This window comes from Lissotriton vulgaris, chromosome 12 (assembly GCF_964263255.1).
Source record: "Lissotriton vulgaris chromosome 12, aLisVul1.2, whole genome shotgun sequence".
NCBI lineage: Eukaryota > Metazoa > Chordata > Amphibia > Caudata > Salamandridae > Lissotriton > Lissotriton vulgaris.
The window spans coordinates 484,343,177-484,357,119 of record NC_141700.1 but is presented as its reverse complement, the minus strand read 5'-3'; the positions used below and the strand labels follow the sequence as shown (position 1 = coordinate 484,357,119).

At 45.4% G+C, this 13,943-nt stretch overlaps 1 protein-coding gene across 2 annotated transcripts in view; it reads right to left on the bottom strand.

The window, feature by feature from the left end:
* Positions 1–4,704: 4,704 nt before the first annotated feature.
* WDR59 (WD repeat domain 59) overlaps positions 4,705–13,943 on the bottom strand; it is a 1,027,519-nt gene continuing 1,018,280 nt past the window's right edge. For both annotated transcript variants that reach the window (XM_086945225.1, XM_086945226.1), the window contains exon 26: positions 4,705–6,132. In XM_086945225.1, coding sequence (XP_086801351.1) covers positions 5,897–6,132 — 236 coding nt within the window. In that variant the 3' untranslated portion in view covers positions 4,705–5,896. The remainder of the gene's footprint in view (positions 6,133–13,943) is intronic.

Sequence of the window (13,943 nt, the reverse complement as noted above, 5' to 3'; positions counted from 1 at the left end):
TCACCCACCTGTCTGTAGTGATGGATTTCCAGACCGGTAGGAACTGTTGTAGTCTCCCCCCGACCGGTGTTATATGGTCGGGGGGGTAGTGACAAGACGTTACTGTTTGTTAGTGGCGGAGGATCGGGAGTTGTTGTTTCCACGACCTCTGCCCTTGGTGCTGTTTCCACGATAGCCACCCCTATTGTTCTTGTTGTAGGTGGTCTGCGTACCTCCTTTACTGTACTGTGTCTGCTGGGACACCTGACCTCTGGAAGCTCCTCTACTGTTGGAGCGACGAAAAGAACCACCCCTGAACTGCTGCGACTGTAGAGCCCCCATAAACTTTGCAGTCTCTGTGTCCTTTTTAATTTTTTTAAGGCGGTGTCCACTTCTGGGCCAAATAAGTAATCAGGGTTAACTGGCTGATTGAGTATGGTGGTTTCTATCTCAGGCTTGAAGCCGGAGATTCTCAGCCAGGCATGTCTTCGTAACATAACGCTTGTATTAATAGCCCTGGCTGCAGTGTCTGCTGCGTCTAGCGCACACTTAATAGATGCGTTGGATATAAGTTTCCCTTCTTGTATTAGCATTTCTGCTGCCGCCTTATACTCATCTGGCAAGTGCTGTTACAGGGTCTCAAGTGTATCATAATGAGCCCTGTCGTAACTGGATAAGAGTGCCTGTGTGTTGGAGATGCGCCAGACATTGGCCGCTTGAGCTGCCACCCTTTTCCCTGAGGCTTCTAGCACTTTAGATTCCTTGTCAGGGGGAGGAGCATCACCCGTGGTCTGCGAGTTCGCTCTTTTACGAGCATTTGAAGCAACCAGAGAGTCCAATGGCAACTGTCCCCTGATATATGTAGGGTCCACAGGTGCTGGTTTGTATTTTCTTTCAATCCTGGGGTTTACCACTCTTGCCCTTGTGGTCTCCTTAAAGATGTCTCCAGCGTGTTTCAGGACACCTTTTAGCATGGGTAGAGTCTTGACAGTTCTCTCTGAGGTTGAGAAGGTGTCAAATAAAAAGTTCTCTTCAATAGGGTCAGCATGGAGCTGGACATCGTGATTTTTTGCTGCCCTCTCAATAAGCTCATTAAACGAAGCCGTGTCTTCTGTAGGTGAGGTTTTAACAGCATATATATGACTGTCAGGGGCATTTTGTGGCTCCCCTGGGTCAACAGTGTCTGTCCAGGGTTCAGTGTGTTCTTCTAGATCAGTGTCTACAGGATAACTGTAATCCTCATTGTCACCATCCCCTACATTCACATCTGAATGTGTGGGTGAAAAAGGAGCAGTTCTTGCCCATATTGTTGTAGAGGTTCAAAAAGAAGAGGTGATGTTGCAGAATCCCTTTTTTTCTTTAATGGGATTTTATACGACTCCATAGGCTGTTCTGGGGCGATCTTTCCCTTGTAAATGGAAAGTCTACCAGTCTCAGCGTCGATGAATTGCCTCAACTGATCTTCCTGCAGAGGCTGTTGATGCTTTGTGGCCCCTTCAGTAGTTGTAGGCTTTTGCACCATGGACACCTTCTTGGCAGCCTCAATGCCAGTCTTAGGGGCGAACGCCTTAGGTGTCACCGGCGGCGGCTGTATAAACTTAATCGGTGCTGACGCCTTTGAAGTTTTACTAACTGTCTTTGGGGGTGGAGTGGCCTTTGGTCCGACAGCTATAGCTTTCTCCTTAATGCGCTGCAGCGAGTCCGACACCTGCTTTGAAAAAGAGGCGGATGGTTGTATTGACTCGACGGGGTCTTTAGAGCCACTGCTTGTTTTGGGCTCGAGGTCTTTGCTGACCTTTACTTTGTCGAGTCGACGTTTAGGATCGAGAACGTTCTGTGTTTCGAGTCCTTTGTTTGTGTCTACGGTCTTCGGCGCCGACTTTTTGGGGTCGATGTCCTTGACATTCTTCTTCAGTGCCCCGGCCTTCGGCTCGACACCCTTTAGCGACCTCTCCGGGTCGATAGCACTTTTTTGTTTTGTCGGAGCCGATGGTTCAGAAGCCTTCGATCCGACCAAAGTAAGTTGTACTTTCGGTTTCGATTTGGTTTCCGGTGCTTTCGGTTTTATAGTCACCGATGTTTTTTGTTTCGATTTTGATCGATCAACCGATGGCTCTTGTGAGTTGTCCGTAGCCGGGCCTTGAAGCGAGGCTGTAGAACTATGCGTTTGATCTTGGGTAAGGCCTTGTGGCGATCCCTCGACCTGAGCCTTATAGGGTGTTTTAGTCTCGGCCCCCATACCAACTGTTAAGCCTAGCTCCTCGCTCGAGCTATCTTCTACGGCCCCAAAGGCCTCATCGTCGTCTCCTACCTCATCGACGACGTCTTCATTTTCGACCATATCCTCATCCTCTGCGTCATAACTGGAGTCAATGTCTGATGCAGGATCCGACAGGTTCCCTTGAACCTCCTGCTCACTCCCTCATCTTCCTCAGCATCGAAGATGTTCACTGGGCCAGGTGCCATCTTCTGGGCTTCCTTCCGCGCGTCGAAGGCGAAGTGTTTTCTTGGATCGGAACCGCGAACAAGCCATACAGCTGGCTTCATCGTGATCCGGAGACAGGCACTTGTTGCACACCGGGTGGACATCGATGTGAGGATACTTGGAGTTGCAAACGGGACATCTCATGAAAGGGCTCCGTTCCATCATCGATCGTCGACAAGGCCTCTGGCGTCGACCGGGCCTTTAGTGCTGAAGAGCCACGCGGCTCTTCTTGACGTCCGACTCGAGGATTGAGCTGGCACGAGTACTCGGCACCGATCGCAAAGACAATACAGACGATACCTAGAAGCCTTTTGGCCAAATATAAAGTTTTCTATCGATTCCGAACTTGAGTTAACAAATATACATCCGAACCCAATGGCGGAAAAAAACAATCTGAGGATGGAGAGGATTCCCATGCGCACTGTAGTCCAGGGGAGGAGCACCCTATCTCGTGATACTTTGAAGACTCTTCCAGGACAACAATGTGCAATCATCTGGACCCAACACTAGGCGGCGATCTATGCACAGATATGAATTCAGCAGCCCACATGCCTCGAACACCAGTGACTGTGCCTCCTGGCGCTAAGGGTGCTGGGGCTTGCAGTCCCTTGCACTCCCCCTCCTTGCAGGTACCAGTAATTTGGCTTGTGCTGGCGTTGGCGGCCCCCATGCTGCGGGAGTCGCGCAGTGATTATACACGCCTCTGGGCGCGGGAAAGCAGTGTCGGCGCCTCCTGGCGCTGAGTCTTGCAGTCCCTTGCACTCCCCCTTCTCTCAGGTACCGGTAATTTGGCTTGGGCTGGCGTTGGCGGCCCCGCACTGGGGGAGCCACAAGATGATTATATGCACCTTCGGGCGCGGGAAAGCAGTGACGACGCCTTCTGGTGCTAATGGTGCTGGGGCTTGCAGTCCCTTGCACTCCCCCTCCTCGCAGGTATCGGTGGTTTGGCTTGTGCTAATGTTGGCAGCCCCATACATCATCTCTATCATTAAAGAAGGAGTTTTATGAAGGGGATTCTTCTGTGTCTTAAACACTACAAAATTTCCAAAACATAGTGTACTGCTAACCGTTTTTTCACTTCAAGACGAAGATGTGGCCATTGTAGCCTATGCATTTAAGCTGTATTGTTGTCTCTCTATCTCTTAAGTATCTTCGCAGGGTTCCTGAAGAAAGGCAAATAATATACACTTATGAAAATATATATAAAAGCGGTGCTCAGGGGTCCCCGCACGTGTGCGGGACTATTCAAGTGCTTATGACTATACATGGAAATCCACTACGAGAGAACCAAAGGTCCAAACATCACCGGGAAAAAAAGTTTACCAACATGTCATCCTGGCCCAGGCTGAGAGCTCCCGACCTGCTCCTTTGGCTAGCTGCCATGTTCCCCTCCAGGTAATGAAAATGATGCTACCCCATACTGGATCTTTTAATCTGATTCTCAGGTTTTTTTCAGAACGGACGTCTTTCAGACCTATCTCAAGCTGTAGAGCATTTCTTTTTTACTTTAATAGTTCTTGTGGTGTTTGCTGATGCCTACGTCCCTAAGTACCTCTAGAAAAATGATGCCTCAAGCTTAGTATTTACTACAATTGTTGAGCCAAGGATCCTGCAAGAAGCCTTTTGACCGGCTGTGTAAGCTACTGGATGTGGGCATTTCAACCAAAGAACTCCAGCACTTGCTGCAGGTTTCTCAAATCAAGGATATAATTCCAAGTAATATGCACAAATTGCTGCTAACTTTTCTTCATACCAGAGAATTTGTTGTGCAAGGTGTCTTTAGGAGAGCATAGAGTGATCCTTTACACAATGGCATGAGAAGAGGCTGGAGCCTTGTACTCTGTGGTTCACCTTTGTGCTGATTCTTAATTTTCCTACTTAGAAGTAAGGCGGTTGACTTGTTAGTGCACCTATGGAATCCCATAAGGGCGGGTTGAGGCACAGTGTATTTTCCGTGCCCACAGAGCAGTGGGAAATGAATAAATTAAGCAATGAGGTACAATGGGACATAGTTAGATGGATCTGAGGTATTCAAGTGAAGAATGCTTTGTCTTTATGATTATTTGTCATCTTTTGGTCTTTCCAGAAGGTAGAGGAATGGTTCTCATTGTTGGGAATTGGCGCACACAGACTTACAGCATTTATATTTTAATTTTCTTCATCCAGGTTTTCCTTTCCAGAGAATTTTACTTTTCATTACAATTTCTTTGATGGCTTATAGATTCGAAAGTGAAACTCAAAATGGTTAGTTATTTTATTATTCATATTTTTAGAAATTAAATATCACAAATGGCAATCATTATTTACAATTACACTGCAAAATACATTCACATAGGTTCCCAAATGAGATTTCTAAAGCTCAGAATTTATAGTCAAGTCTAAAGTTCAGTGCTCTAGTCCACAAGCTTGTTTTCAACCTTCATGTTCCGTTCCAAGGACTATGTTGAAGTATCACATTATTATTTGTCTAGAATAAGATAGGACACACTGCCTGTCTCCTGTAACAGGCTCGCCCCTAGCTGTTGAACTTGGGGGGATGTTTGTGCACGCTGACCCGGTCTCAAGCACAAACCTTCTGTTCAGCACACACTATCTTTTTTGTAGACCCCTCAAGTGGACCTGCCAGGCCGCTCATTGAGCACAGCGTTTCAATTCTGGACAAACATCACATGAAATGGAAGTAAACATTGCACCCCAATAGAAGGGAGGTGTTTGTTATGCAGTTCTTCAGTGTCTGCACACTGACTAAATAAGCAATGTCCATAGGGCATAGCACAACACATTCTCAGTGATGTTATTTTTTTGTTTCCCGTGCAAAAAATACTGAAATGTATTAAGAATTTAAAAAAAAGCTACTGCCAGGTATGAATTAAAAAGTACTTTTTAGTCTCTTATTAGTATTACAAGATAGCCATACAAGAGGCTAATGCATCAAGTGAATATCTTGACCACCACATTTTCTGTACTGATTATTTCTCGGTTGATAACTATCAAGGCAACAACTCATTTTCCAAATGGATTAGGCAGCAGACAGTGAGAGTATCTTCAGTTCTTTTTCAAAGCTCAGTAAAATGCCACATCCAATGTCTTTTTTTCCCAGTGGTTGCTGATTATTTGAGCTCTATAACAGAGACAATAATACAACAGGTGTTCAGGGGGTGACGGTAGACGAGGTAGGCACTCTGTTCATAGACGTTCACTAGAGTTGGAATTGCACATATTTCCTTGGCCAGTAAACTCCCTTGTTTAAAACATAAGTAATAGAATGAAGAGGATTAAGTTTGTGCAACATGACATCCCATTAGGAAAGAAAGATGCCTCTTTTGCAAGACTCCAGATCTCTTCCTGAGCATGTACAGAAGGACTTGCTAACGGGGTCACCAGATTCACAATCAGTTGGCCAACTCCTTGCTCGTCATGACATCAATGGCTTCAGAATGTGCTCTCAAGTAGACAGTGGCAGCCACAGCCTGTGGGGCACACCTCCTGTGTGCAAAACCATTCCATCATGTGGCTGGTGTGACCTCCATGGCCACAGGTCAAGCAGAAGTTGGAGGAGCCTTTGACTGCCACATGGCATATGGCGCACTGGAAGGTAAACCCCTTGCAAATGGCACACTGGGTACCCCGGACTTCACTCCGACAGTGACTGCAGTATACACCAAATTCTGAGAAAAGGGAGATAAAAGGATGGAAACGGAAGGGAAACACAAGATCAAAAGAAAAGGAAAATAAGTAGAAGACAGTAGTGAGAAATATAGTGAGTTATTGTATGAAGTCAAGAAAGGCAAGAGGAGGAAAAATGAAACACGAAGAGAAGTGGTATAATTAATAGTGAGAAAATAATCAAATTAGAAAATATAGAGAAGGGGAATTATAGAATGATTCCAAAAAAGGAATTGGAGGGAATATTTTAAGGAGAAAACAAAAAAAGGCAATTAAATTTGAAAAATCAAAAAGGAACAACAAGTGACAATGGTAAAACAAGAACAAGGTTAAAACACAGAAGAGCAGTAAGAACATTAAGAGAGAAACAGTATGAATCGGAGAAAAGAAAAAAAGACAAAAATAATATGTTATTAAAAAAATTCAATTGACACTCCGTTTCTTGACAAAGATGCAACAATCAGTGATAAGCACTTTCTGAAATTTGAAAAAAGAAAACTGAGCTAGCAGTCCCTGCCATGGAATGATAGCTTCACTAACCCAACCTTCACATCCCAAGATTATGCGTTGATTGCTATCTGCCCAATCTGATTCTCACAGGATGTTGAGTATGTGTGTGTCTCATTTCCAACCAGATGCTTCAAGGATGTTGTTGAAGTGCTTGGGACAAGCTTTCACCTGATCCCATTATCAAGAATGATATTGTGGTGTATGCTTGCTACCCATCCTCAGTAAACTAGAATGCTAGTGTGGTTCCTGGATGGATTTTAGAAATTACACATAAGAAAGAAACAATGTCGTTTTGCAATAAAATAATTCTATCTTTTGAGAACAGTGCCCACAAGCAAAACCACAAGAAAATATTAGTGCAAAGTGAGAAAAGCACTTGGAAAATTAAAAGAAAGTCAACTATAAAAAATAAACCTTTGCAATTTTGTGTGTTGTTGAACACATTTTTGCCAGTCACACCTCTTTTTGTTTGCAGCACACTAAAAGTTAAACAGAACAAAACAGTACCTCAATTACGTCGAGAGCAGTGGACAGGCACTGATTAAGTTAAAACAATCAGTGCTTGGTCCCTGCTCCACAGAGAGGAACTTAAATTACGTTAGGCCTGCCTTGACGAATTATGAGGCTGTAAAAAAGAGTCCAGTTCAATCCAACAAATGGTTTAAGAGTTTTATATAGCACGAACTAGACCCAAGACATCGGGTATCAGAGAGCTTTACATGAGCACCAGTTTCGTTACAGATGAACACATTCATTTTTTTTTGTTTTTTTGTTAGGCAACCCTTAAAATTGGTTCGTATTTATATGAATTTTCAGCCACCAAAATAAATTTAAAAATCCATCGGCTTTTCACTCAAAATGAGAACAAGCATCGAAAACTACAATATTTAGAGATTCGTTTGAAAACCTTTTTTTTTTTATGAAGCTTGGTTTGCGTACTCTGGTATGCTTTGGCCGACCAACTCCATCAGGGAGCAAGTCAAAGGTGCTAGTAAGGCTTAGCTGGATAGTTTCCTTGCATTCAAAGCAGTCTCCAATCCAGTTCCAGTCTCTAGGGGCAAACTTTCATAGACTTCAATGAAGTGGTCCTGATGCAAAGGATACAGTATGTTAAGGATGCTGATCCGGTCAACTGGTGACTTCCTGGGGCCACAAATGTGGAGAGGCGACTTTGATCACAGAGGTCGATATCCCTTGAAGTCCAGGTGAGGTCCAGCCCAAAATCAGTTGCCACTGGTTAACTGGTCTCTGATAGTAGAGAAACAAGTGGTTCCCTTCAACGGATTCTATTGTCCATCTTGGGTGGCCAAACTGGACTTTGGCAACTCTCCCAGGTTCTGCAGAACTCCGGTGCAACTTCTGAGTGTCATGGTTTAGTCTCCCAGGTTGCAGTTAGTGGTGAATAAGCAGTTGTGCTATCAACTCTGCCAAGGCGGCTTCTTCAGTTTTTGTGGCCCTAACGCTGGAACTGAAAGTCAGCCAACTGACTCTTGGTAGTTCACCTCTTCTGTTTGGGGCTCAGGGATGCCTTTTCCTCAAGTAGGGCACCACAGTCACAGTCCTCTCTTTGCTAGGCCAGTAGCAGTAGATGCAGTCCAGCCTGTCGTACAGCCTCCCTTTGCCAGGTCCGGGGATCAGCAGGGCAGTCCTTCACGCCAGTGCACACGTGATCTAGGGTCTGGGTGCTACTTTTATGCTCACAATCCGGGGATACGGTGACTAATAGCCAATGGGCTACCAGGTCCCCTCTCGCCTGATGACGACCTACTGCAAAGTGCAGCATTTAGCTATCCCAGAGTACAACATTCTGCCTACTCCCAAGATGGCAAAAAACCCTCTCTTGGTGTGTGGAGATTAGTAGCCCATCTGAAAGATGTGGCTACATGAGGTCTACACTCGCACGGGGAAAACCGATCTGGTAACTGTTTTCCCCTCTCTGTCCCCAATGCCAACATGTCTACCAGAACAAGAGCAGCCCTTTTATACATGTTCACCATTTACCCTTCAAAGGCGGCTTCCCCATTGAAGCTCACTTTTTGGGCTCACACCATGTGTGGCTTCCTACTAGGGAGAGGTAAAACTTCTTCAAACGGCAAGCCTCCCCAGGAGGGCAGAAGGCTGTCTCATGGCCAGCAACTGTAAATGGCCACTAGAGAACTTGAGCAATAAAATGTCAACTTCCTAAAGTTGCATTAATACTCAACTTAGGCATCAAGTCGGGTTTAATGCAACTATTTGTTTAATACCTTGAAGTACCAACATTAGTTGTCTCATTCAGGAGTTAGGACAGCTGAGTTGTCAGCACGTAACTCAGCACTTGCCAATGGGGCTCCTAGCCTTTCCAAAGTAATTACGAGAATCTGGGGTTTTTACTGCTAGGACATATGAAAATACATGTTCTGATTTATAATATACAGCACCCTGCCTTAGGGCTCAATAGGCCACCTTAAAGGTGACATGTATTTTAAAAAAGGGAGGTCTACACATTGTCATTAGTGTGAATGGGAGACCTCTAAAGCCAAGCGACAACATCGAGGAGACTGCGGGGGCCGTAGGGAAGCCCGTTTGCCCGCTTGCTAAATCACTGTGGTGGGAGCAGAAAACGACCTCCCCCAGCCTGCATAGCGGTGAGGACGCCACCATTACGCTCCGCTCGTGCCAGGAGGCGCTTATCACCCGGCCAGGGCTCCCACAGCACGGGAGACCACTACAGCCAAGCGACAACATCAAGGAAAATGCGGGGGGCAGTAGGGAAGCCCGTTTGCCCGCTTGCTCAATCACCGTGGTGGGAGCAGAAAACCACATCCCCCAGCCTGCATAGTGGCGAGGACGCCATCATGCTCCGCTCTTGTCTGGAGGCGCTTACCACCCGGCTAGGGCTCCCACAGCGCGGGAGACCACTACAGCCAAGCGACATCGATGAGACTGCGGGGGGGCAGTAGGAAGCGCATTTGCCCGCTTGCTCAATCACCGTGGTGGTAGCAGAAAACCGCATAGCGGCGAGGACGCCGCCATCACGCTCCCCTCGCGCCAGGAGGCGCTTATCACCCGGCCAGGGCTCCAGCAGCGCGGGCGTGCCACGGCAAAGCCCGGGCTAAGGGCGGGCCCGTCCACACCCGTCGTAGCCCGGAGGAGGCTGGGCTGGGCTGAGCCACCCCTCTAATACCTTCGGCCCTGGAAGCCAACACAAAACAAGATTTTGTTATATTGTACATCGAATACTCATTGCTTCCACTACTGACATTGGTCTCCCTCCTTACTGAGCTTACCTACGATTTTCTGTTGAATATTACTGTATAGGAGTTGGGTTGCATCGATCGAGTTGGGTTGCATCGATCGTCTTGTATATATCTTGCACTTCTGACATTGTTTTAAGTACACTCAACAGTTATTTTGCCCTGTGCTCCTCTTCCGGCTACTCTCTTTATTGACTATCTTATTCATAATGGGAAGAGAAAGGCTACTGAAAGGCCTACGGTTCCTTCTAAGAAAAAAACAAAAAGATCAGGGAAGTTCTCCGGTGGGAATTGTGTAATAGACCGCATTGAGAATTTAATTACCGAATGCGAGGATCTGTTGCAGTCTGAATCACTGGCACTCCGAAACACTAAAACCGTCCAGGATACTACTCAAGCGACCACCGCTACTTCTAACCTACAGCCTCGCATTCCTAGTATTTTTAGGAAAGCAACTAAACAGCCCATGGACAAGACAGGGAATTCTTCTAGGCCAAGGGCATAAGAATCATCTCATTCATCAATCCCATCAGTAGTTGTTCATTACAAGAACCGATTTTTGCCTCTGCTGGACTTGCCAGATGACTCTGCAGATGGGACAGTAGAGGACATGACAACCCCCATTTCCCCTGCAGCCGCGCCCCCAAAACTTTCTTTTGGGTCTGTACCATCTGATCCCGAATTACAAATAAGCCAGGAATGTACAATTTTAATTAATGAATTAAGGACTGAGGTGGGGGGACAAAAAACTGCCATATCTAACTCTCAGGTAGATTCATCAAAGACCCGTTTCGCGAGTCTGTAATAGCGATTCATAAGGAATCACTATTACAGACTCGCAAAACGGGATTCATGTAGGAATCGCAAAATAAAATGCGATTCTTACATATTCCTTATTTGCGATTAGCAATTAGCTAATCGCAAATAAGATAGCGATTTCAAGGGTGCCAGGGGTGTCCAAAGGACACCCTGTAGCACCCCTGAAATGCAAATTTACACAGGTGTTGCACACACACATGTCCAAAGGACATGTGTGTGTGTGTAACATGCAACAGAGAAAAATGCACTAAAGTGCTTTTTTCTACTTTTTCGCTATTTACCACGAAGTCAGACTTTGTGGTAAATAGCGACCAAATTTTGCGAATACGCAATTTAAAATTGGTTCATGAATTGCATTTAAGGAATCTCTAATAGAGATTCCTTAAATCCAATTCCTCGCAAATATGCGATTTTGCAAATAGCGATTTTTGCATTTGGGATGATGAATTCCAAATGCAAAAATCGCACTCGCAAAGGGCCAGATTCTCAGAATCTGGCCCGTTGCAAGCGCAATTTAGCTTCATGAATCGGGCTGTTGGTTCTCATTTTAAATAAGCTAAAGTGTGCAAATACCACCAATAGTGCTGTTACATTGAACAGCCGGTGCACACAGACCATTCCATCTGCCCAGTCGACCCAGCAGATAGGGTGCATCAATTCGTATCCCAACCTTTTGTTCATGATCAACAGGGGACCCTGGGCCAAAAATGATGGAAAGGCAGACGAGGAGAGCTCCGCTTAGCCAGTTTAACCCTCAGTTTCCTCCGAACACTCAGTATAACCAACGTTATTCAAATAACACCAGGATGGCCAACACTCAATATCCACGATTTCCCTTTTAGTTGAATCTGGGAATTCCATCCTACACCAGAGACAGGTCCTTTACTCAGAGAAATAAAGTAATAATGATAAACGTACCAAAACTATCGCCACATGTGAAGTTTGGACCCGAGGACTCCCTTACTAATAAGGCCATCCACTGGATAAGATATACCAGAGGGTGCCGCTCGATCATTAGAGAAGACATCCTTCACATCCGTAGATCCTCCGCCACAAATTCTATGTTTGACTTGATTGAATTATCTCTAATGGAAGCCAGGGTGGTGGACGATCTAGTGGCACTAGACTTTAGGACAGAACCTTTAAATAAATTCCACATTAGATTCAAGTATTGCAGAACGGGTTACGATCTAAGTCAGGGCCACCCATCTAGGGCAGAGTTTTCATCTCCAGCACGAGATGTAGATTGACTAAGCAGCACCAGTAATCTTACCTCCCTTACACATACATCTTCACGTATAATACATCCAGAGGCTGATAAGGCTAGGCAGCCTTCTGTAGCGACGCCACATCTCAAGACAAGTAATGATATATCATTTGTTAGTATCTCTGATGTGGCTGAGGCTGTGTATCCTTCACTAACTTTCTCCTCGTCTGGAGTGCCTAATTCAATCATTGATAATGGGCATCTTACCAACATAGAATCTTGTAATGGCCAACTAAATCAAAAAACGAAGCAAACAAAGGTCTAAATATATTATCTTGGATACATTCTAAACTGCAAGATCCAGAGTGGTACATATTTGTTGAATCTAATGACATTTGCATTTTTCAAGAAACTTGTGCAGTGGCTAAGATTCATATAAATGGCTATTCAACCTATAGTGTGGAAGCAAAAGCACCCAAAAAATCAGGCAGAGCTAGTGGGGATTGATAATACTTGTGAAGAATACTATACCTTGCAAATACCTTGTGGAGAAGTGTGGCTCAGGGCTTAGAGGCGGCAGACCCGGAAGCTGAGATCGGCCCTGGACCAGGGTTCAATTCCCCGCCTCGGCGGGTCTTGGGCTAAAAATTCCACGGACTCGATAATTCTCGCTCCGGTGCCTTCTCGACTCACGGGTTCACACTCTGCGACTCTGGGCAATAGCTTGCTTAATCTCCACAACGGCCCCTCGCGGCGGGATGCCTGGCTTTCACCTTGTGGATACCCTGCTGGGGCTATCTCACAGGGGAATATCAGGACGGGTTCCCTAAGCAAGCGCCGGGACACCCATTGTGGGTAGCTGTGCGCAATATAAGCTCAAATACATTTACATTTACATTTATAAACAGTTGATAATAGAATCTCATGATATACTGGGGATTCAGCTCACTTTTCCGAAAGGCTTTTATCTAACTATATTCAATATCTATGCTAGGTCCCAATCACATAACAATGAATCTGCTGTACTATTACAGCTAGATGAGATGTTGGTGGTATACCAACTCACCTCCAAGACCATAGTTGCAGGTGATTTTATTACTACCTTTGAACGTTCTCCCCTATTGAGTACTTTACTGGAGGAGGAGAATGAGATTTGGGGCATACCAAACCTGGGACCAGTTAAAAATGGCTACAGAGCTGTGTCTCTGCAGAATGCATCCTTGGTTGTAGGCAGGAGTAGGAGGGCTTGTAAATGCCTTTAAACTTGGTAACAGCTCAAGTGTCATCGATTACTTACTTACTGATGTCAGAATGTGGTCACTGGTTGAGGATATGCTAATAGCTCCGAGGTCAGACAGTGACCATAATCCCTTGCTGCTAAAAATGCGGGGTTGTGTATTGGGCAGACAGCCATCTGGCTGCCTGTCCAGGTGTCCAACAATCGCAGAACAGTGACCTGGCCCAATGTACTTGCCAATTGTTCTTTATATACTAGTATTTATGAATTATTTGTACATTTTATTTTGATGCTCTTAAGTAGTCTGGACTGCGAACAGCTAGGTTGATTAACCCCGATACGTTCCATCACAATGATCTTTTTGAAGCACTCCAAGCAGTGTTTACGAAGTAAAGTTCGGGTGGTAGACCTGCTAGTAAAAGACCTAATGGTTGGTTCAACACTGAATGCAAATCCGCCAAGAGTGGTCTCCAGCTAGCCATAAAGGCCCATAATCAGCCTGGGGTTGTCCAAGCATGCAACAAATATAAAATTGCTATATCAAAAGCAAAAAGAGAATTTTCAGATAAGAACTGGCAGGACCTTGTTCTAGCATCTGATTGCAAAGATACCGGCCTGTTTTGGCACATCCTCGCAAAGGGTAACTCGGACACCTCAAACACTCCTAGTTATCACATTCAGCCGGAGGTTTGGGTAGAGCATTTTACCACACTATACTCTGAGAACTCAGATGAGGATTGCATTCACAGTGCAAACACTGAACAAATCGTTTTGAATACTCTCCCCAATATGCCCACGACCAAC